Source organism: Mus musculus, chromosome 6 (genome assembly GCF_000001635.26).
Source record: "Mus musculus strain C57BL/6J chromosome 6, GRCm38.p6 C57BL/6J".
Classification (NCBI taxonomy): Eukaryota; Metazoa; Chordata; class Mammalia; order Rodentia; family Muridae; genus Mus; species Mus musculus.
In genome coordinates, this window is record NC_000072.6 from 142,237,012 (window position 1) to 142,262,197 (window position 25,186).

The following is a 25,186-nucleotide window of genomic DNA, read 5'->3' on the forward strand; positions in this document are numbered from 1 at the left end:
AGATCCAGAGACAAATTATCTATACCTCTTTTAGCAAATATACATTGCCCCAATCCCTGTGCCTGACCTTATTCAGGTGACTATCACATGAAGCTTTTGGGGATAACTTGATAACTTAAGAGGTCTATAGCCTCTACCCACCCAAACACGAAGAAAGCCATCAGACAGCATCTGAGTGTACAGCACAGAACTCCCAGCTTTGCTGTAAATAACCCACCTGATGTGCGCACAGATATATTTTAGAAATACCTTGTTCCTGGATTCCTTTGCTTTCTAGATACAGGCATCACAAAACTGTCCACATGTTAGGACATGATATTGTGATAACCTGAATCTGTGTGCCCAAGTAATGGTCGCTCATTTTTGATTCTCGAATAAGCCCTTATTCCCTTGAAGGTGAGAGTTGTGTTTGGGGTTGACAAGATAGTTACTATCTTCTTATTCATACAAAACTAACTAGTTAACTAAGCACTTAATATTGGTTTGATGTGTAAGGGAAATTCTTCATACCGAATATTCTTGTGCAAAATGCGTGTAATCCAATTCCAAGGGACTTCTCTTCAGACTTGATACACCTGAAAAATACATATATACATGCATACATACACATATACATACATAAAATGGCAACATGCAAATCTATATCTGCCCTAGCATCTTCCCAATGACAGTGGTAGTTCATGATCCTAATGCTTACGCTTTTTATCCTGAAGGGATGAAGATAGAGCTGATACAGCTCTGCCTCTGTTACTCTCACACAGAAGGAGAAGAGAACTTCTGAAAAGTGTCCTCTGACAGATCTAAAGAAGGGCTGAGCCCTGTAACAATAGGAAATTCCCTGCTAACCTAGACGAATTGTTTCCTGGTTTCCAAGGCAACCAGCATGCCATACCCACCTTAATGGAACCAAGTCTTTGAAACCACAAACCAAATAAATCTCTCTTCTTTTAAGTTGTTTGCTAGGGGAATATGAAAGCTCTTTTAAAATAAGGTCTTTTCCAACCACATACACGTTTGCATAAGAAAATCATAATATATGCAATTGTTGGGGTTTCATTTTTGGAAGTAATTCCATGAAAGAGTTCAAGAAAATGCAATCAACTAGAAAAATTAATGTTATCATGCCAACAGTAATACTGTATCACCCATCATTTGCATTGCAATCTTGAAATTCAGCAATAATGAACAAAGAAGTATGAGAAAAATAATTTGAATAGGTCTTAATCTCATTACATTAAGAAATGATATGATAGAGCCTGCACAGTGGCTCATTGGGTAAAGTGGCTTGCCACAGAGACTGACAAACTGAGTTCAATGTGTAGAACCAACATAATGGAAAATGAACCATTACCTGTGAGATGTCCTCTTGTTTCAACATTCATGACATGGCATGCAAACAAACACACACACACACACACACACACTCATGTATGCACAAGATGTTTTAAATAATCATACACTGAAATATTAATGAGCCATGGTTTTTTTTCACCCTCGGTGGAAGAGTCAACATTAGAAGGTAAGATAATTGAGAAACTGAGTGAGGAATGGAAGTGGAACAGACATGGAGTAAGCATGATACAATCTCATGAGAGCATGGTTGGAGGGTCTCACAGGAGCTTTCAGCTGCTCAGCTGCCCTTTATCTATGACCTTCCTCCTCTGAGGAAAGTCATCCTTACCAACTGATCATGAAGCTTTGAGACTGAGGTATCTGTAGTAGTAAGGAGAAAAGAGACACAATTTAGCTACATGAACTGAATCTGCCTGGCACATGATGCCATAATAGAGGTCGAAGCCAAATGTCCCTCACTTGCATGAATAAACCTAAAGAACCAGCAATACTCTTTGACGTTATCTGTCTTTGAACGTATGAACTAAAACAAGGCATATACCAAATCTCCATTTGTGCAAATGTATGAACATCAAATCTTACAATGAAAAATAAATATATAAGGACATATATGTAGCCTATTCCAGTGAGTGTGTATGATGAATGAAAGCAGAGGAAAAGAATAACAAAGGTGAGGGAAGAAAAAGACAAGAGAAGAGGAGGGTAAGGGAGGGGAAGAAAGGAGAGAGAAGGGGAAAAGTAGAGGAGAGGAGGGGAGGGAAAGGGGAGAGAGGAGGGGAGGGGAGGGAAGGGGAAGGGGAGGGAAAGGGAGGGGAGGGGAGGAGAGGAGAGGTATGAAGGGAGAAGAAGAGGAAGCAATGGCTGGAGAAGGAAAGAAAAGATTTGGAAAAGGAGGAGAATGAGATACAGAGGGAATATGAGCAAGGAATTGGAAAAGCACAGAGAGAGAGGTGATCAAATTGATCCAGTGTATAAGGATAAAATGTTTTATGTATAAATGAGTTACATATCATGGTTAACTCAACTTGCCTCTGAATTCCACTGAGACAAGAAAAGGCAATTGAACTGTTTTTCCCATTGTTGGTGGACATAAAGTTCACTAGACTGGAAAGAACACCTGTTCAGAAAATAAATTTTGAAACTTGGCTCTGCAACTTCCTCAGTTTATGTTAGAATTGGGCATCTCAATGTAGTTAAGCCAGGTGATTTTTTTTTCTTAAGCATAAACAGAAAGATTAGTTGGTCCAGAGCAACAGAGCAAGAATATCTGGGCTTGGGAACAGCTGCAGATACCGCTGAACAGCTGACCCAGCCCTAGAAAGTCTTCCCAACTTCATCCAAGTACCTCCTCCTCATTAGAGAGGATCTGTTATTGATTTGTTGTTGTTGTTGTTGTTGTTAAAGACAGAATGAGCTCAGGATGTCAAAGGAGCCTGGTCACAAAGAGTTTCACACTCTGCCAGTCAGTTAACTGAGTGGCAACTGCTTTCCACCTGTCAAAACAAAATGTCAACTCAGGCTTAAAAGGGGTGAAAATAGGAAAGGGCAAGAAGGAAATACCATAAACGTTGAAATTATTGTTAAATTTAGCAGTGTTGAGAGTATTGAGAGATTATTGAGAGAGGTATGTTGGAACATTGAGGTTCTAGGAACCATGACTCCAAGGGCCTTTCTGGGACCCTAGATGAATTGCCATACAGTGGGGAGAGGGAGCTTTTAGAGCCCACCTCCAGCAGAAAGACAGGGCATTGCGTGAGTGAGTGATGGGGTTGCTATCCCAGTCACAACTCTGACCCATAATTGTTCCTGTCTGAAAGAACTGCAGGGATGGAAATGGAGAAGAGCCTGAGGAAAAGAAGGTCCAGTGATAGGCCTAAAGTGGGATCCAGCTCAAGGGGTGGCCTCAAAGGCCTGACACTATTACTGAGGCTATGGAGTGCTTACAAAAAGGGACCTATCACAACTCCCCCTCCAAAAGGTCCAACAAGCAGATGAAAGAGCCAGATGCAGATATTTGCACCCAACCAATGGACAGAAGCAGCTGACCCCTGTGGTTGAATTAGGGAAAAGCTGAAAGAAGCTGGAGAGGAGGGCAACTCTGTAGGAGGACCAGCAGTCTCAATTAACCTGGACCCCCGATATCTCAAAAACACTGGATCACCAACCGGGCAGCACACACCAGCTGATATGAGGCCCCCAACACATATACAGCAGAGGACTGCTGGGTCTGCGTTCAGTCAGAGAAGATGCACCTAACCCTCAAGAAACTGGAGGCCCCAAGGAGTTTAGAGGTCTGATGAGGTAGGGGATAGGGACATCCATTTGAAGACAGGGAGGCAGGAAGGAGGCATGGGATGTGGAACAGTAGGAGTGGACCGGGAGAGGAATAAAATCTGAAGAGAGAAAAAAAAAAAGAATAAGAATAATTATTTTTTTTAAAAAAAGAAAAGAAATGTAATAAATAAGCAAAAATAATCTAAATGTCATCAGTAGGTTGCTTAGTGGGTAAAGGGGCTTACCACAGAATCTTGATCACATGAATTTAATCCACAGAATCCAGGAATATATGTTAAAAAGTTTAAATAAAAAAGGCCAATTCAATGTTATGCATCTATATTCTCAGCATTCCCACAATGAAATGGGAAGAGAAGCAGAGTTGCTTGGGGACTTGAGGGCCAGGTATGCTGGAGTACACAGGCAGCACAGGGCAGAAGCAGAAATAACAAGAGAGACCCTGCCTATAAAACAACATGAGAAGAGAAAACTGATTCTCCAGCGTTCCAAACTCCCTGTGTCTGTAGTACTACATGGGAGCACATGCACACACACACACACACACACACACACACACACACACACACACACACACAGGAATTTTAGCCCAGCAACATGACTACTCTGGCAAGAAAGCATATGCAAAGACCTTCCAGGTCTGTGTGATCCAGCTAGAATGACATACTCTTAATCCCTCTGACTTGAATACAAACACAAACTTAGTACACGCCTTTGCGGTAATGTTGGTTTGCAGAAGGAAGCAGACATGTTTGAAAGTGACATCTAGTTGAGGAGCAGACAAAGAGACAAATCACGAGAAGGATTTGGCAGAATGAGCCAAAGGTAGGACACACCCAAGTCTCGTGAGAACAGCACGGGAAAGAGAGATGACTTAAGACAGACAGCAGCACAGAGAAAGACAGGAGACAGATTTACCACGACAGTTTTTCAGAAATGTGTTACAAAGAGAAAGAGCTAGACACCGGTGAAGACAGAAGGAGGCAGAGAACAGGAAGAAGCCAGAAGTTGAACAAATTGTCAGAGTTAGTTTGAGGACAAGCAGAACAATTCAATGAGAAGCTAAGAGAAACTAGTTTGAATCAGTCAGCTGGGGAAGTTTTGAGCTAGGACAGCTGAACTGATCCAGCCAGCCAGAGTTTACAAACAACCAGAAAGCAGGAGGTTATTCAGTAGTAAGCCTTCAGGTAAACAATTATATCTGGTGAATAAAAGTCACTTTTATACAAACACTCATAAACATGCGCATGCACACACACACACACACATGTCACATCACACACTTGCATATGAACATGCTACAAAGAAGGACAGAGAGAGGCTAAATGAAAGAGTTACTTATTACCTCAGAAGAACCATGTACCCAGGTATGGCTGTGATCGAATAGATGAAACTGCCAATTACCGACATGATTAAAAAGTACTGCAGCTTGTTAGCACACTCAGGGCCTTTTTTACACAGCCCCAGGACTGCAGATGAGTTTCCTGATGACTGAATGCAGCTGCAATTTTGAAACACCTGTCAAAAAAAAGTACCTTATTAGAGAAGAAATGTATTAGTATGAATCTTCAGTATTGTCTACATAGCCAGTTGGATCAAATTAGAGAGTGTTGGGTCAATGATATGACTCAGAGAAAGAACACTCACCTAATTTGAATTAGAACCCGAGTTTGAGCACAAACACCATTAAAAAAAAAATACTAAATAAGTAAAATGCAGGCTACGTGTCCTCTTTATTTACATCTCCTTTTTGGTATCTCAGAATTTTATCATAAAATATAAAAAGGTCAATTTTTAAAACTGGTAATTTTTTTCTAAATACATGGAGTAAACTTGCAAAAATTCAGTTATCCTGAATGCACACTATATTTTATTTCTTCACATTTACTTGCTTTTTGGCTTGTTTTTTCTTCTATGTGTGTGTGTGTGTGTGTGTGTGTGTGCATATATGTGCATATGTGTGTGCCACTGCGTGCATGAAGTCAGAAACAAGTTATGGGAGCTAATTGTTTCTTTCTACAATGTGGGTATACCAAAACAAATTAGACTGGTTAAGCATAGTGGCAAATGTATTCACCCACTGAGATAACATTCTAGCTCACACATAGTTTCTTAAAAAGTAAATAAATATGGCTTTGTTTTATTTTACCTAGGATTAAGTACTAAAACAACATGTATCTTAGACAGTCAATGGAATACTTAGGTACTTATTCATAAACCAAGGCATGTATCCAACAAAGGAGTTTATCCAAGACGTAAAGTCAATTCTTATGTTCCCAAGTCTGATTAAGAGTGAAAATTTGTATTTCTTTTTGATTACTAACCATCTCTCCATATTATAACACGTTTAAGGAAAGGAAAAATGCTAGATGCTTTATTATACTAATCTGTCACGATAAGAACCACCAAGTGCATGAACCTGAGAGTCAACAGCTGAGGTTGCCTCTGGTCTTCATATGCACAGGTACCTGCATACCATGCACATGTGCATGCACAGACACACACACAATACATACATACATACATACATACATACATACACTAAATAAATGCAAAAATAAATAAGTAAGTGAAAGAAGCTAGTGATATGAAAAGATATATTATCTCTCCATCTTAACTACACATCAAGTTTAAATCCAGCCTAAGAGTCATGAATCACTATCAGAACAAAAGGCAGATTCTATCCAGAGTAATTTATAGTTTTAACTTTAATGTTGACTTATGTGTATGCTTCTGAATCTGTGTGTATACAAACAGGTACATGTGGATGTCTGAAGAAGGCAGAAGAGAGTGTCAGAAGGCCTGGAACTGGAGTTGTGAGGTCCTTCATGTGGGTGCTGAGAACCAAACATGTCCTTAGAAAGAGCACCAAATGCTCTTTACTCCAGAGGTATCTCTCTAACCCACCCAGCGCATTCTAATTCAGATAACTTCAACAATGATCTCAACGGCTTTGAAATAACAAAATAATGCTAAGACTCTGTCCAGTATGTACATAACATCTAGGAATTATAACATCAAGTGTACATATACGGAATAAATTGAGTTGTTCACAAAAATATTAATCTGTGTTAAGCATGACTACTTCTTGCTTTTAGGCAGAGATGGCTTAAATCATAGCACATGTTAAAACAGTACACAAATATCAGCCCAAAGGATGTTTACCATGTGGGTTCCCATTCCAACAGACTTCTCACAGCCCGCGAGGCAGGCTGACATGTATGATAGGCCATTGTCTCCACACACTGGATCCCATGTGTTTGTTAAGCAGCTACACCTTGTGTTGCAGTCAGCAAGGACCTTGTTCTCCACATATAGAGGGTGCTGAACTCTGAAATTATATAAAATGATGTTACAGATAAATAAAAACCTACTCAAGCACTTTATTTTATTCTCTTTATCTTAGCATGTACATATACACATATACATACAAACTCACAGGAAGAGGCTGGGGGGGGGGAGAGGAGATTTAGTCTTTTCGACATGTGGTCCCTATACTATGCCTTTGGCAGACAAATTATCTTTTCCAGTGGTCACATGATTCAAATCAGATGACGCATATAAAATTTCTTATAACTTTATGTTTGAAATTATTTAAATCTTATAATTCTTAAGGGCTTTGAAAGAAATATTACTTTTAATCTCTCTGTGTGTGTGTCTCTGTCTATCTAAGTCTCTATACTCACATGTGTGAGTATGAGTGTTGTATATGTGTTTGTGAGAGAGTGTGTAGGCACATGTGTACATTCACATGCATTTGGATATCAGAAGATAAGCTTCCATCTTGTTAGACAAAGTTCCCCATTGTTCAGTGTTCCAAAGCCCAAGGAGCAGGCCATGAACTATCAGAGTTGTTTGTCTATGCTGCTCAGATCACAGGAGGAGCACAAAGATTCCAGATACCTGTGAGGAACAATTTAGGAGAAGCTAAAGCTAGCAGGTGACTTTCCTGGACATGTCCCACTGTATGGTCTATGATGGGTGGGTTCTGAGAGGCAAGGGCCCAAGAGACTTCATCACAGGATTGTTTCTTACTGTCATGTCTTTCCTGTCACTATTACAAAGCTTAAGGATGCCTTTGTACAGAGGTCCCTCCAGGAGAGAGCTGGTCTCCCAGGAGTTCTCTCACTCCCGGGCTCAGAGAAGAGATCTCCACTTTTGTAGCCGCCTGCAGCCACATGAACTAGGTTCCCCTGAAAGGTGGGCTGTGGCTGAAAGAGATCAGACAGCAAGAAAAGAACGAGGCCAAGACAAACCTTTCTGTTCAAAGCCTCTGAAGTTTACTGAGAGTCCGTGCTTATAAAGAGGGTAGGCCCATCTCCCCTCAGCCCATTCTTGGTGCCTGGAGCCGACCCATAGGCAATCTACAGGGTGTGTCTCAAGGACCTTTCAGTAGGAAGCAGAGTCTTGGAGAAGAGCAAATAGAGCCATCAAGGTCAAAAGGCTCTAGCCTAGGTAATCTCCTTAGTGGCAGCAAGGTCAACGTCTGGATCAGCCTGCTTCAAGGCTGAGGGCGGCTACACACTTTCTCTCCAATAACTGTCCAAAGCAGGACAGCCAGGAGTGCACTGGGCACAGGAGCAGTGGAGCAGCTGGGAACAGTGGAGCAGCTGGGAACAGTGGAGCAGCTGGGACAGGATCTTTCTGGCCGACATCTGCACCCAGGAGTGCTGACACCGGCTTACAGGGCAACAGGAGGCACAAGCAACAGCCAGAGACAGCAAGACCAACTAACACCAGAGAAGACCAGATGGTGAAAGGCAAGCACAAGAACCTTACCAACAGAAACCAAAGCTACTTGGCGACATCAGAACCCAGTTCTCACACAACAGCAAGTCCTGGATACCCCAAACACACCGGAAAAGCAAGATTTGGTTTTAAAATCACATCTCATGATGCTGATAGAGGACTTTAAGAAGGACATAAATAACTCCCTTAAAATAAATACAGGAGAACACAATCAAACAGGTGAAGGAATTAAACAAAACCACTCGCTATCTAAAAATGGAAGTAGAAACAATAAAGAAATCACTAAGAGAGACAACTCTGGAGATACAAGGCCTAAGGACCCTGGACATTAGCTCTACTCTGTTGAGAAAATTTCCTGCAGATCAATATAAAGATGAACATTCATGAATTAATACTATTTAGCAAAACTGATGATTTTATAGACTACCTGATTTGATTCAAATACTTTCCAGAAAGAAAGTTGTAAGAAATGGTTTTAGTTGTTTTGCCAGAAAGATATGATAAAGCTAGAATCAAGAATAAAATGTGCCCCCTTCTCATAGAATAGTAAGGGGTTTGTAATAAAGAATACGAGGGGCTTTCACAATTACACTAAAAAGAGAAATAGATCGGACAAATTTATTTTTTTTTTTTAGAATTCATAGTTCAAAAATTTTATTTCCTGAACTTCTTTTTTTTTTCCATTTTTTATTAGGTATTTAACTCATTTACATTTCCAATGCTATACCAAAAGTCCCCCATATCCACCCACCCCCACTCCCCTGCCCACCCACTCCCCCTTTTTGGCCCTGGTGTTCCCCTGTACTGGGGCATATAAAGTTTGCAAGTCCAATGGGCCTCTCTTTCCAGTGATGGCCGACTAGGCCATCTTTTGATATATATGCAGCTAGAGTCAAGAGCTCCGGGGTACTGGTTAGTTCATAATGTTGTTCCACCTATAGGGTTGCAGATCCCTTTAGCTCCTTGGCTACTTTCTCTAGCTCCTCCATTGGGAGCCCTATGATCCATCCATTAGCTGACTGTGAGCATCCACTTCTGTGTTTGCTAGGCCCCGGCATAGTCTCACAAGAGACAGCTACATCTGGGTCCTTTCAATAAAATCTTGCTAGTGTATGCAATGGTGTCAGCGTTTGGATGCTGATTATGGGGTGGATCCCTGGATATGGCAGTCTCTACATGGTCCATCCTTTTATCTCAGCTCCAAACTTTGTCTCTGTAACTCCTTCCATGGGTGTTTTGTTCCCAAATCTAAGGAGGGGCATAGTGTCCACACTTCAGTCTTCATTCTTCTTGAGTTTCATGTGTTTATCCAGCAATACCTCTCCTGGGCATATATCCAGAAGATGCCCCAACTGGTAAGAAGGACACATGCTCCACTATGTTCATAGCAGCCTTATTTATAATAGCCAGAAGCTGGAAAGAACCTAGATGCCCCTCAACAGAGGAATGGATACAGAAAATGTGGTACATCTACACAATGGAGTACTACTCAGCTATTAAAAAGAATGAATTTATGAAATTCCTAGCCAAATGGATGGACCTGGAGGGCATCATCCTGAGTGAGGTAACACATTCACAAAGAAACTCACACAATATGTATTCACTGATAAGTGGATATTAGCCCCAAACCTAGGATACCCAAGATATAAGATATAATTTGCTAGATCGGACAAATTTATAACCAAAGAAAAACTTTTGTTCTTGTTCAGATCCAAGGATGAAGCCACAGGTGTACACCATAATAAAGCAAAAGCATATGAAACTTGCTTTGAACTTAATATCAAAATATGCCTGTAACTCCCCTAGTGTACTACACTTTTATCTATGAGGTAATTTTCTAAGAACTTTTGTCTATAAAAAAGTCAGAGCAAAGAAACAAAGTTCTGGCTTGGAGTAGGGGTTCTCCCCTATTTATTCATCCATCTATCCAAATGTATGTTGAAGGTATTTGGGCATCAACCCCATACAACAAATGTATTTATAGGTCTGTTTGTCTATAGATGGGTGTGTGGATTTATGTGTATGCATGTAAGCGTGCATAAAAACTTGTACAGTTGATTGAAGCCGGGTGGACTTGACCAAGCACATGCATATTTGCCTGTGTAAGGAATTTTATTTTTTATCCTTTCTTTTTTCTCTGGTTCAGGAAAAGTTAATGAGCTCCAAACCTCTTTTTTAAAATTATCTTTACTTTTATTTGATTGTTTTCTTATACAGTTCTGGCACGGAGACTTTAAAAAAGGATTATACGTTCATGTAAATATTGAAGTTCAATAAAATAACTTAAAAAACATTTACATGTATATCACTAAATCTCCATAAAAGAAATATTCATAGTTTTGATACAGCATAGGCTAGCATGATTTGGGAAATGGGACAGTAGAAGTTTTCAAGAGATCTTCTGTATGTCACAGGTAGAAATGGAAAGACTAAACTTGCAAAGATTTGTCAAGTATCAAACAGTAGATAACATGCACTAGAAAATTAAATACAGTTCAAAATACATACATCTCTAACAGCAAGAGACTCCTGATTAAATAGAGATGTATATGCAGAGTTCCTAAATAGAAATTAGAACATTTCTCACAGTGAGACATACTACAGGAGCCACCCGAAAATCTGGTCCTTGAGCCAGAGATGGAGGAAACCAGCGTTTATCAGCACAGATAGTAAGAGAATTACAGAATAAGAGCCCTGCACTCATTTAAGCATAACTAATAAGATTATAAGGTCAGGGAGTGTCAGTCTTTGGCCTCCATATAACATGGTTTCCAACTCAGTACCGTTCCCCAAAGGACCACGGAAGGCCCCAGGCAGATACCCTACCATGGCAAGCTTTGCATGGGTTCTGGAGACCTGAACTTGGGATCTTCTGCCTGTACAGCAAGCACTTTACTACTTTTAAAGCTTTATGGGAGTACAAAACATACGAATAATTTAGGCTAAGGCCTTCAGTTTTACTTTTCTTTATTCTACATTAAAGCAGACTAAGATATCACCATGGCTCCACCCATATGTATGTGAAATCATAAACTTACTCACTGGTAGTCCCCAGACCCTTTTTATAGACTTACAATTTGTGTGGGCTGCTATAGGATTGATGGGTAGACTGAAAATACAAGAAAAACATGGATCACTGCTATTAATTTATAATAAAATGATCCAATCATATATAATCCCTGGAGAAAATGGACTAGCAATTGTAAAAATATTATGATGTTCATTGGAAACAAACATACCCTTCATAAGAGGTAGTTAAGCCAGCAACTTGGAAATTATCACAGCTTATCATAAAGTGAAAGTAAGACAGAAGGTACTCAAACAGGGATAGGCAGAATGCCATGTATGCAGCCTTCTTGACAGTAATCCTGAACTTCTTCATAATAAAGCCAATAAGTAAATATCCAATGCAGATTGGAGGTAAGTTACAAACACCTATAAATATAAGTAAAATAGTTACAAAGCAGCAGAAAATAAACGTTATCAATTTATCTAATACACATTACTTAAGAAATGATTTAGCTCTAATGTGCAAATGATTTTAAATCCTACTCGCTTGCCTATTATATACAAAGAGGTTTTCAAATACTCCCTAATATCACATTAAAAACATAGTTAGCAACACAGTTATAATCATTTTTAACAAGTTATAAACACTTTATGAGCAACACACAAGAGCATGTATACACATATGTTTATGATATTAGATGTTTCATGTATTTCTTTTGACTTTGTAAACTGGGAATTTTGACTCAACTCTGGGTGATTTTTAAAGGTTGCTGCTGAGTCCATTCTTCTCAAGTATAGAACATTGTTGATGTTGTTCAGCATTCTTACTCAGTGACTCTCTTTCCCTACACAAAAATTTTAAGAAAGAAAGAAAGAGAGAGAGAGAGAGAGAGAGAGAGAGAGAGAGAGAGAGAGAAGAAAAAGAAGAAGAAGGAGGAGGAGGAGGAGGAGGAGGAGGAGGAGGAGGAGGAGGAGGAGGGGGAAGGAAGGAAGGGAGGGAGGGAGGGAGGGAGGGAGGGAGGGAGGGAGGGAGGGAGGAAGGAAGGAAGGAAGGAAAGAGGAGGGGAGAGAGAAAGAGGGAGGAGGAAGAGAGGAGAAGAAAAAATCCTGAATAGGGTGGATTCACACAACACCAGCACCAGGCTTAGAAGAACTTAACCTTCCTTTGCTGCTCCACACCACTGCATCTAATTTTATACATCTGAGGGTACTGACTGGAATTTGGACTTTCAGAGAATTCTATATAATATGGATGAGCCAGCCTGTAATCCTCAGTTTTCAAGAGTATAAAGTAGGATCCCTGGGTTTAGTGTAACTAACAAGAAAAAGAAAGTGGTTGCACAGACTCATCAGACCAACAGGGGTCTGAGCAACTGAATTGGGAGTGATGTGGAGAGCAAGAACTGAAGCCCAGATGTAACACTTGGGAGTAAGATACAGAATCCCAGTGAGTTAACTCTGAATTCCTCTTTGAATTAACTAACATGTTGCCTGTCTGAAAATTGACTGATAAGAGCTTTCCCAAGATTGCAATAACTATGATGGTTTACCCTTCTGCTTGGAGAGAGATCAGAGAGGGTATTTCTAGTCACTTCCTTTCCCTTTCCTTACTTGATTTCCCTGGAGACTGGAAAGAAGAAATTTACAAGAACATCCTAACAGATTTCAATCTTGTAGTTGTCACTGAGTCTCACCATCTTACTGTTTATCATGCCCTTGGGTCTAGTGTTTACCATGCTATCGTGGGAGGGGGAAGTGCTATGAAGGAAATAATGAACGGACATACCTATGAGGAGGACGACCTCTGAAGTGGATTTTCCATACTGCTGCTCCAGGTATTTGGGCAAGAAGGTAAACATATTGATAAATGCGTTTATCTGGAGCACACTTGTCAGGATGAGAAGCATGTAAATAGGATTGCAGGAGAGGCTCTTCATGAATGGCAGGAAATCTAAAACAAAGGAGATGAGTTGGCCTTGCCGTTCCAGTGTTCTAAAATGTTCTCACAGATTCTGTGCTATGAGACAAATGCATCTGATAGGTCTTTACCCCTTGGAGCTAAAGTTCTAGATCATTGTTTCCGTCACTCTGAAGTTAGCAACACAATGGGCTGTCCATGAACTAGAACACACTTGTGCCAGCAAGTAAAACCATAAGGAGATAGGGTCAAGTTTGTGGTCACACTCCTTCATTTATTTTTCTTTCCTTTCTGTAGACTACTCATATCCTTCAGACACCGGAGAGTGACTAGCCTGTTCTCTGGAATCTGGAAGAAACTGGGTTTGAGTACAGACACTGACGCTATCCGTCTGGAATATAAGAATGGATAAGCTAACAGCTTAGGAAGGCTGCAGGAATCATGCTACTGCCCAGACAACCACAGCGTCTTACCAGCTCTTCAAACAGGCCATGCATTCACATCACCTAGTGATCCTCATAAGCATCTTAACATGAGGGTCTACCTGTAAGGAATACTGCTGACTCAGCATGATGGTCTCCCTGTAAGGAATACTGCTGACTCAGCATGATGGTCTCCCTGTAAGGAATACTGCTGACTCAGCTGGGGTCTCCCTGTAAGGAATACTGCTGACTCAGCATGATGGTCTCCCTGTAAGGAATACTGCTGACTCAGCTGGGGTCTCCCTGTAAGGAATACTGCTGACTCAGCTGGGGTATACCAAGTATCTTCCAAGTGACTTAGCCAAAGCTGTTCCCTGTTTAAGAAGTCAGACTCAAGCTTGTAACCTGTCTGAAATTCACACTTAATAGTCTCTTCCCTCTATATTTCTTCATGTCTACTGTCTTGACTTGCTGATTTTATACTATCCTTCATAAATTGTCTAATATTTTAATGAGAGAAAACTATCAAGAAGAAACCATTTAGAAGTAGAGGCTGAGCAGTTTAATGAAAAGAACTGGTAATAAGTTCACATGCTCCACTATGTTCATAGCTGCCTTATTTATAATAGCCAGAAGCTGGAAAGAACCCAGATGTCCCTCAACAGAGGAATGGATACAGAAAATGTGGTACATTTACACAATGGAGTACTACTCAGCTATTAAAAAGAATGAATTTATGAAATTCCTAGGCAAATGGATGAACCTGGAGGGCATCATCCTGAGTGAGGTGACCCAATCACAAAAGAACTCACATGATATGTACTCACTGATAAGTGGATATTAGCCCATAAACTTAGAATACCCAAGATACAAGATACAATTTGAAAAGCACATGAAGCTGAAGAAGAATGAAGTGTGGACACCTTGCCCCTTCTTAGAATTGGGAACAAAACACCAATGGAAGGAGTTACAGAGACAAAGTCTGGAGCTGAGACGAAAGGATGGACCATCTAGAGACTGCCCTACTCGGGATCCATCCCATAATCAGCCTCCAAACGCTGACACCATTGCATACACTAGCAAGATTTTGCTGAAAGGACCCTGATAGAGCTGTCTCTTGTGAGACTATGCCGGGGCCTAGCAAACACAGAAGTGGATGCTTACAGTCAGCTATTGGATGGATCACAGAGCCCCCAATGGAGGAGCTGGAGAAAGTACCCAAGGAGCTAAAGGGATCTGCAACCCTATAGGTGGAACAACAATATGAACTAACCAGTACCCCAGAGCTCGTGTCTCTAGCTGCATATGTAGCAGAGCATGGCCTAGTTGGCCATCATTGGAAAGAGAGGCCCATTGGTCTTGCAAACTGGCTCCTCAGCCAAAGTCTGTAGTGTTTAAGTTAGACATGTGACCATTCAGTATTCATAGGTGTTAGAGGATATGAGTGACAGAGGAGATAACAATGTCATCAGAAAGGTGCTCGCCACAGTAGTCTGTAACAGAACATCACAGACACCCAAGAATGTAATTCCCTCTTACCCCCATTGAACAAGTAAAGCACTTGTCCGTCCCATCTTACAACTATACACTTTCAGAATTCCAGAGCCCAAACCCTGCCCCTTATACACTATCTCTGATCTCGTGAGAAGACTGCACAGGCCTCAGCACACACAACTGTGAAAGCAGTGGCAAGTTTTAAGAATGCGCAGTATTGAACACTCTGCTGTCCCACCTTAGCGTCTCATAGAAGCATCCATATTCTACACTATTGCTTAATAACATTCCTGCTTGGTGTAAAACAGTCTGTTCTAAGGGGACAATTGTCCTGTAAACTATCACAGACCTTCAAATATAGAAGATTATATCACCTATCATGTTTTCTCTTTAAGCCTTGACTTCAAGGATGCTCTCAACTAAACTAACATTTTCCTTGTCAAACAGATTTTTATCTTTATCTTGAATTTCTGGTTACTCATGTTTTTAACTTAGAGCAATATTTTCTGTAAAATAAGCTAAAAAACAGGGAAATATATTTGCTCATTGAGTGTTCAGACTCAGACTAACTTGAATTTTTAAGAGTCAAATCTAAAGTAAGTCTTGTAAGTCAGGTTCCCTCTCATGTCAGTTGTTTCTACATAGTGGCTGTAGAAGACAATTAACACAACTGAGTAGTGATCATTACTGACAAGCTATCTTATTTCAGCACAAGTGACAAGTGCCCACTGACCACAGACCCATCTAAACCAAACAGAGTTTAAAGTTTCCATGTTTGCCTTTAGTGATTCCTCGGTTTTCCTCCTTGGCTTTTTCTCTGTGCTTCTCCTCTTTGTCATTTTCAGTTCTATCCACATTATCCTGTAATCCTTCCTTTGGGAGTGTTTTTGGAAAGAAGAAAAAGGGGATGCTGGTCAGGATATTCACTCCTGCACAGACCAAAAAGCCAATCCACCAAGCACCGACCCAGCGTGTATCAGTGGGAGTTATGGTCAGGTCATCTGTAAAGAAATACAGATATTGCATTTACTTGCGTCATTCTTTCCTATGTAAACTATAATAAATTACTGAGATTCACAATTTCATCTATGCATAAACTTTGTATATCATTTGTAAACTATTCACAATTGATTATTCTTGTTTTGGGGCCTTGAGCTTGTGATCCTCTGCCTCTACTTATTAGATGCCGAGATTATTGGCCTCTGCCACCCCATCAGGGTCTAATTGAAACCTTTAGAAAAATTGTGTGACATTAATCAATTGGGTGAAGTTAAAATTAAGTAAGAAGAAAGAGCTCTGGAGTTCCACATGGCATAAGAGCTAAAACTACATTTCAATTGACAGAAACAAGATTTGAGACATATTTAAGGAGATAGCTTTAGCCTGTCATCTCAAAACACCACAGTGGTTGTGGAAGGGGACTGGAAGGACATTTCAGTGGCTAACAGTTATTTATTGTTGCTCCTACAGAGGTCCTGAGTTCTATTCCAAGCACCCACAGAGAAGTTCACAACTTTCTGTAACTCTGTTTTTGGGAGATCTAATACACTCTTCTCAACTCAGCATACACCCACAATCACGGTGCATACAAGTATAACTAAACACAGACAAACACACACAAACATGCATACACACACACATGCACACACACACCCCTACACATACACACACAGCCATACACATACATAAAGAAAATAGCATAGAATACATGTAATCAAATACTTTTATATTTTATGTATTCAATAAAAAATTAATTTTGTCTAGCAGTATGTGGTAATATATTTTGCAGCAGTAAATGACCCATTTGTCATGTGGAACCTTTATAGATTGGGGTTATCACATAACTGAAAGATCTGTCTTATTAGCCATCATGATTGCCTCATTGGAAAAATAAACAATGGAAGTGAATCTTAAACCAAATTGTGGCTGAAATATGGTGGAACAATAATGGATTTTAAATCAGAATGAGGCAATTTGCCCTTCCTGCTGGCCCCCTTAGGTCTGCCATCTGTAAGTGGTGATAATTTAGCTGGGGGTCAAAGGAGCGAGTGCAACAGTATTCCTGAGCATCCTGCCAGGCTCTAGGGACCGAGCTGCATAAACAAAATGCTTTGTGTTACCTGTATTCACAGACCCTGTGTCTACATAAATTCTTGCACAGAAGGATCCCAACAAAAGTCCAACAATTGGGCCAATCATCTTTCCTGATTCTAAAATCCCTGGAAGCAAACACAGGAAGTTACATAACCACACATTTGGATTGCATTAAAACAAAAAGCCTTGAAATTGAATTATTTATAATCTTCAATGAGCTACATACCTTACTACCTCATATTTTTATATATTTAACATACAAATGAAGCTTAGTATGTATATAACATGTATATGTTAGATGTACATATGTGAGTTACATATACCTACATTGGTTTTTATAAATATTGAAAAAGAAGCTCCCATTGTTTCAAAATGGAATGTTCCCCAGCCCCTCCTCTGTTACACAGTTGTTTCCTAGGGGTTACGACTGGATGGAACCCTTCCTGTGCAGGGCAACATGGTTGGTCTTTAGATCATGTAGAATAGAACCATGTCCCCTTCATTTTGCTTTACATCCCAGTCACAAGATGTATGGTTTTCCTCCACTAATCCTTCCACCACAATGAACTGCCTTATGACAGGACTCCAAACCACACAGTTGAGCAACATAAACCATATACATCAAAGCTGTGAGCAAAATGAAAATTGATTCTTTATAAAATATCATCTCAGACGTTTACTAAAGGAAAAAAAGTTGACCAACACAGACGTCATTACTTAAAGCCACCTTCCAAATTCTCTTTTATGCTGCATTAAAGGCAAAGGCTGTACCATCATAGGCAGTCCCATCAAAGCCATGATGTGAGCAAGGTCTTCTGATGCTTCCGCAGCCATGTTTTAAGAGAGTCTCCGTGATGGCTAGCTTTCATTGTCAACCTGACACAACCTAGAATTACCTGGGAGGAGGGTCTTAAAGAAGTAATATCTACACTGGGGTTACCTGTGGACATGTCAGTAGGAGATTATCTTAATTAAGTTAATTGATGTGAAAAAGACACACATCCCACTGTGTGCAACACTATTTCCTAGGCAGGCAGTTCTGAACTATGTAAGAGCAAAGAAACAGCTGAGCACAATCATGTAAGCAAAGATATAGCACGCATACATTCACTCTCTGCTCTACTGAGTGTGACCAGCTGCAGCTGCTTCAGCCCCTGCTGCTGTGACTTCGTTGTTGTGGTGGAACTTTAAGTCAGATGAACCCCTTTCTCTTCATTGTTAGACTTTTCTCACAAAAACAGAAATGAAATTAGAACAGTTTCCAAAGCAGCGTGTGTGTTGTAATGAATTTCTGGTATCGAGTCTTCATCAATGCTCCACTCTTGGGACTTCCTTCTTGGGAAAGAATGTGCCCAGCTTGGCAGTGGCATGTCTCATTATTTCACTGAGCCACACATGGCTGCCAAGGTGTGGGATACCCCGGGCCTGAAGGTACTGGGGAGACTCAATTCATTTGCAGATTCTAGCTCCCTGAAGGAGCCCTGTTCATTGCTACCATTTTGGCTCCTGTCCATTTTTTATCTTTATTCTCTTGACATACTTGATATTGTTGGCCCGGTCCTCTTTTGTCTACTTCCTCTTAACACCGTCTCCAAACTGTGCATGCATTGTTCACTCTGCTCCCATGGATAGTCCTTGTTGTCCTTGCTTTCTCTCACTCTACCCCCTAAATAGAAGAATCCCCCAATGTCTGGACCTATAGATTCTCAGGACATATATGTCTTCACAAGGCAACCTCCTTTCTTCTTGATTTAACTTATTTTTCCACATAGATAGCTGTCAGCTGTTACATTTGGATTGTATATCTCTTCAGCTGCAGAACCATATATAAAACTGCGTTCGGGGGTGGGTGAGATGGTTCAGTGGGTAAGAACACTGACTGCTCTTCCAAAAATTCTGAGTTCAAATCCCAGCAACCACATGGTTGTGGAAACTAAAAGGGGTGAGGGGAAGGAGGGGGGGAAGGATAGCCCTCGTCCGGCCAGAGTTCCTCCTATGCTCTGAGTAGGTGGATGTGGGAGGGCTGCCAGATGCTTTCCACTGGGCCCCGGGTGGGCATCTAAGCCATTGACCCTACTGACAGGGGGTGGACAAGGGGCAGCCCCCGACCGGGGCCCCAGGGAGAGTAAGAGCAGCGGGCCTTGATGAACAGAGACAGTCTATGGTTTTAGAGCTTTATTATAGAAAGGCAGGGGGAAAGAGAGAAGGTAGAAACAGAGAGAGAAAGAGAGCAGCCATGGCCAAGAAGAGAGAAGGGGAGAGAGAGAGAGAGAGAGAGAGAGAGAGAGAGAGAGAGAGAGAGAGAGGGAGGGAGGGAGGGAGGGAGGGAGGGAGGGAGGGAGGGAGGGAGAGAGAGAGAGAGAGAGAGAGAGAGAGAGAGAGAGAGAGAGAGAGAAGAAAGGCTAGAGGGAGAGGGAGAGAGAGGGAGAGAGAGGAGAGAGTAAGAGAGAAAGAGAAGTGAGAGAGTGAGGAGGGGCTGAACAGCTCCTCTTAAAGTATGCTGCTATCTTTTCTGTTGCTAGGTAACTGGGGAGGAGTTTAGCCTGAAGGTCAGAAGCTTGGGACATTGCCTACATGACTACTACCCATGCTTCTCTTGTGGGGGCTGAGGGGACAGTAACTTCTACAGGAGCCAGAGTTCCAGGAGCATGAGGATGAATGCCTACAGAGCCATGTAGGTGAATTATCACCACTCGGGGTTCAAACCTCAGCTTGACTGGAGACTAGGCTGTCTGTTTATAGCCCAACGCCGAACACATGGTGGCTCACAACCACCCGTAATGAGATCTGATGCCCTCTTCTGATGCTGTCTGAAGACAACTAGAGTGTACTTATAATAATAAATATTTGGGCTGGAGCAAGCAGGGACTGAGCAAGTGAAGCCGACTGGAGCGAGTGGGGTTGACCGGAGCAAGCAGAGGTCCTAAATTCAATTCCCAATAACCAGATGAAGGCTCACAATTATCTGTACAGCTACAGTGTGTATACATAAAATAAATAGATAAATCTTAAAAAAACTTACACTCTAAATTTCTAGTTTTTAGTTATTTGATTATATTATGCATTTCTAATTTTTAGTTATTTGATTATATTATGCACACATTTATAATATTTATATAATTTAACTTATTTGTCCACATAGATAGCTGTTACATTTGGATTGTATATCTCTTAAGCTGCAGAACCATATATAAAACTGCATACAGCTCTTCAATTATAAAACTGAGCTATTTATATACTAGACATGAGATATATGAATTATGTATCTTATTAATCTTAATATAGTTATATTTTATATACTTACAGTTATGATATTTTATAAATTTATGTTTATAATTTATTTATATAGTTTTGGTAAAGAAATTCATATTTTGAAAATTTATTGCAGGAAAGTGATTCTATTTTTCCTTAGATGTTGGTAAACGGATCAGAACAGAATGACTAGATTAAAACTACAAAAAATATTGCCAAATTAAAAAGTCTCTAAAAAGTAACAAAAGCTATTTTTTAATTTAATTCATCTTAATTAATTCTAAATTTATTCCTGTCTTCTTTCAGCCTCTTTGATTTTTTTGTTTTTTGTTTATTAAGTCAATATTAATCAAAAATTTCTTTATATACAAAGTTATGGATTTTTAATCAACTTATAAGTTGAACAATCTTATAATCAACTTATAAACTAACAATCTAATTACCTACAGAGCTGTAGCACTCTGCCCACACCCTGGAAACCAGTAAACATCCAAAGTTGATGGATTTACTCAAGAACATATGCAAATTACTCATAATAAGCTAAGATCATTTAGGAGGCAGTATAAGAAGGTGGTCACTAAGTTGGCTCTTGCCGGTATGGGAGATTCATAAGATGAAAGATTATAAAGAAGAAAACAATACCATTAACCCCATAGGGAAGCAGAGTACAGAACCCCAGCAATATAAGAGAGCAGCTGGGAAATGAGAAACCAGTTTGTATGGTGAACATGATAGACAAGGCATGATTTAAAACAGTGTTTGGTAAGGGTTATGCTGCCAGAATGTTTATGGAAACATGACAAGAGAAACAGAGCAGGCACAGGCAGTTGGCTTAGTAGGAGAAGGCACCTGTCCACCAAACCTGAACCCAAAACAAGTTTAATCCCCAGGCTAACTCCTAAAAGAAAAGCTGACTTCTGACTCCCACACTAGCACGTACGTGCAAAACACACACACACAGAGTAAAACATATAAAATTATATTTTAAAATACTATATACACAAAATGGCCAATGATGAAATTGCAATAACTTATAGATGAAGACCGAAAAGCAGCAAAAATAGAAAGAAAAAAAAAACAATTGAATCAAGAACATTTTCCAGGAAATATTGGAGAATCTGGTAATAGTTTAGGGACAGTGTGGTGGCATCAGAGGACTGTAAGATCAGCAGATCTGAGGCTCTCCATCAGTAAGAAGCAGACGTGTGCAAACCATGTCTGGAGCTACTGGTCAACCCTCCTTGAACAATCTCATGATCTACAGAGGCATAGCACTCTGCCCACACTCTGGAAACCACAAAGCATCCAAACCAATAATTGATTTCCACGCTCCAATAACTTGCTTTCCTAAAAATGATCCCAAGTCTGAATTTTCAAACTTACCAATATATAAAGGAGAGTTTTCAGATTTGGCAAAATCTTCTATGTAGGAAATACCCAAGGGCATGATGGGAGTTTCACCAATTCCACGTATGATGTTTCCTACCAGTACATATATCCACATTAATGATTTCATTTCTTTCACACACTCTGCATTAAAACAAGAGAAAACTATGTGTGTATTTTGACAGTCAACTAGTATTGACCATTTAAATTTAACTGCAACTATTTCTCTGGTTACAGGCCATGACCATTCAGCATATTACTATGCTGATTGTGACTTAATGAGTCACCCCTACTGTGTATTTTGAAAGAATTCTAACCAATGAAGTGTAAGTGGGATGGTGGAGCCAATTCCCACTCAGGGAAAGATAGAAACCTCTTCCCAATTCAGCTTTTAGTGGCAGCACATTGATTGGGAGTATTTACACCATAGAAATAGGCCAACAGTAAAAACAAAGACTTTCCTTCACCTCCAGGGACTGAGTTTTCTACCAACCAGAGAACCCAGTTAGTTAATATGTACACTGCCTCATTCCTCCACAACTCTGAAGAAGAAAAACTAAGCAAATGCGTCTCTCTCTCTCTCTGTGTGTGTGTGTGTGTGTGTGTCTGTCTGTGTGTGTCTGTGTGTGTCTGTGTGTGTCTGTGTGTGTCTGTGTGTGTCTGTGTGTGTCTGGCGATTCTTGTTATATTTACACAACACAGAGCAAGGTTTGATGGAAGTTTGAATTCCCTGCAGCCTCAATTACTTTGTAGAATCTAAAGATTTTTAACTTCTTAGTAAACATATTTTTATATACAGTCCATCATTTAAAATCAACCAAATATTCCCACCAGTTAGAGTAGCAGATGAACAGTAGAATAACAAAAACTAGACTAAAGAGAAGGCAAAAGGAGAAACTTCTGAAGGTTTCCATGCATCTCCCAAGTTTGTTCAAAGCTAAATGAATTGCCACAGCTAAATGAAGCTGTGGCATCATGTTTTCAGAGAAGTGAAGGACAATGTACTTTCAATGTCTTGAGTACAATTGGGCCATGATGTCAAACTCTTATCCTTTCCTAGTTCAGTAAAATCAATTTCTATCTCTAGGTATTCAGATTCTTATCTTTGATAAACAAGATGGTTTCTGTCTAGAGATCACAGGGAGAGATCAAACCTTCTTCTGAGGTAAAATAGGAGGCATAGGATACTGAAAGACTCAAGTGCTTTTCTGGGGCTCTTCACTTGGGGGAAATCTTAATTCATTAACTGCAATGAAAGAAGTATAAGGGGAACTTTTCAAAAATCAGATCAAGAGGTGTAAAGGCCAGCATAGAGGTTACTGTCTAATCAGGAGGCGAGAATGGTAGCATGCAGGTCACTGATTTATGTTGCTGTGCTTATGAGGTTCCTGTGGCTCAGAGCTTCAGGCATGGCTGCTCTTTGACTCTCAAGCTATTTTGATCTCCACAAATGTCCTGAGGACAGTGACAGTACAAGCCATGGAGACTACTGCAATATCTGTGGCATGAATCCAGCATAAAATGGAGATATTCTGGTCTGAGGTGGTTCTCCTGAGTCACCTCCAGACTACATGTTGAGGAAGTGTGTTGGGTCTTTTACAATGTGATTTTAAAAATATTTTGTAAAGTGGATATGTAAATGTGTGCACCTTCATGAGTGTATGTGCATCACATGCATACAAGTGCCCTGGAGGGCCAGAAGAGGCACTCAGTTCTCCAGGACTAGACTTACAGGTGCTTGTGAGCACCCCCCTGATGCCAGTGCTAGAACCAAAGCCTACCCTCTGTGTGAGTACTGTTGTGGTTTGAGTGGAAATGCCCCCCTCAAGAAGCTCCAGTATTAAATTCTTAGTCTCCAGTTGATGGTGCTGTCTGGGGAGGTTTAGGAAGAATGCCACTGGAGACAGACTTTAAGAGGTGAAAGCCTCACTCTGCTTCCAGGTTGCTCTATCTCTGCCCTATGCTTAGAGTTGAGACGTGAGCTCTGAGCTTCCTGTTCTTACTACCATGCCTCCCTGCTTTGATTGCTTCTTGTTTCTCTAGACTGTTAATGGGTCAACTAAGACCAATCAGAAATATCAGATGTTTAAAATGATTCATAACAGTAGCAAAATTACAGTTATGGAGTAGAAACAAAAATATTTTATGGGTTGGGGTCACTACAACATGAGGAGCTGTATTAAAGGGTCGAAGAATTAGGAAGGTTGAGAACCACTGATCTAGAACTATAAACACAAATGAACTCTTCCATAAATAAATTCCTTTCATCATGGTATCTACCTATATAAAAGAGAAGCAACTAATATATGCAGTTCATTTACACAGCATCTGGCTGTGCCTGTGAGGGCTTGTCCAGAGACAGGCCATCATGGCTCTGGCATAATCAATGGGCTAATTTGTCGATGCAGTCATGAGACTTACATTATTGAGCAGTACTGAAAGGTAAGAGGTGGACCTATTTGGAGGAAGTTGGTCATGGGAGTTGCATGTTCACAGAGATTATATCTCACCACTTCCTGTATCTTGTACTCTATTTTTCCTGCCCACCAAGAAGTAAAGATCAGTATCAGCCAATGCTCACACTACCATGTTACTCTGTCCATAGCCATGGGACCACACTGAACCATGGTCACAGGCTGAACCCTCTGGAACTGTGAGGGAAAATAAAGATTTCCTCCCTTGAGTTCTTCCCTTGAATTTTAACCACAGTAATAAAACGGTAACGAATTCAGCATATGAGTGATCTTGAGCTAGGCTCACAGGGCCTGGGGCCAGAGGAAGTAAGGAAAGCACTACTGTTCGGTTGAGCTGAAAAGTTATGTCTCTGTTAAAGAGGGAAAAGGAGACTTAAAAGCAAATTCCTAGGTAATGAAGGAATTCTGAACTATGACTTATGTGCCCATTCTCCAATGGTGCATAGCACAGATCCAAGGAAGCTTCTTTCCTTCTTTCTGGTTGTATTTCCTATTTGTATAATCACTGTGGTGGATGGCTTTTGACAAGTTGACACACATTTAGACATACCCAAGAAGAAGAAATCTCAGTTGAAGAATATGAAGCCTCTATCACATTGCCCTGTGGATGTGTCTATGATGTGTTTTTCTTGTTGGCTAAGTGATGTGATATAGCATAGAGTACTGTGGGTGGTAAGACCCCTGGGCAGGCAAGCCTAAGCTTTATAATAGAGTTAGCTGAGCCAGCCAGAGGAGCAGCCAGG

The 25,186-nt window shown here is 40.5% G+C and overlaps 1 protein-coding gene across 2 annotated transcripts in view; it reads right to left on the reverse strand.

The window, feature by feature from the left end:
- Slco1a5 (solute carrier organic anion transporter family, member 1a5) overlaps window positions 1-25,186 on the reverse strand; it is an 88,755-nt gene that overhangs the window by 2,785 nt on the left and 60,784 nt on the right. For both annotated transcript variants that reach the window (NM_130861.3, NM_001267707.1), the window contains exons 6-13: window positions 21,967-22,113; window positions 17,358-17,456; window positions 16,017-16,238; window positions 13,190-13,354; window positions 11,634-11,829; window positions 6,811-6,976; window positions 4,991-5,163; window positions 511-575 (exon numbers count right to left, since the gene is read on the reverse strand). In NM_130861.3, coding sequence (NP_570931.1) covers window positions 511-575; window positions 4,991-5,163; window positions 6,811-6,976; window positions 11,634-11,829; window positions 13,190-13,354; window positions 16,017-16,238; window positions 17,358-17,456; window positions 21,967-22,113 — 1,233 coding nt within the window. The remainder of the gene's footprint in view (window positions 1-510; window positions 576-4,990; window positions 5,164-6,810; window positions 6,977-11,633; window positions 11,830-13,189; window positions 13,355-16,016; window positions 16,239-17,357; window positions 17,457-21,966; window positions 22,114-25,186) is intronic.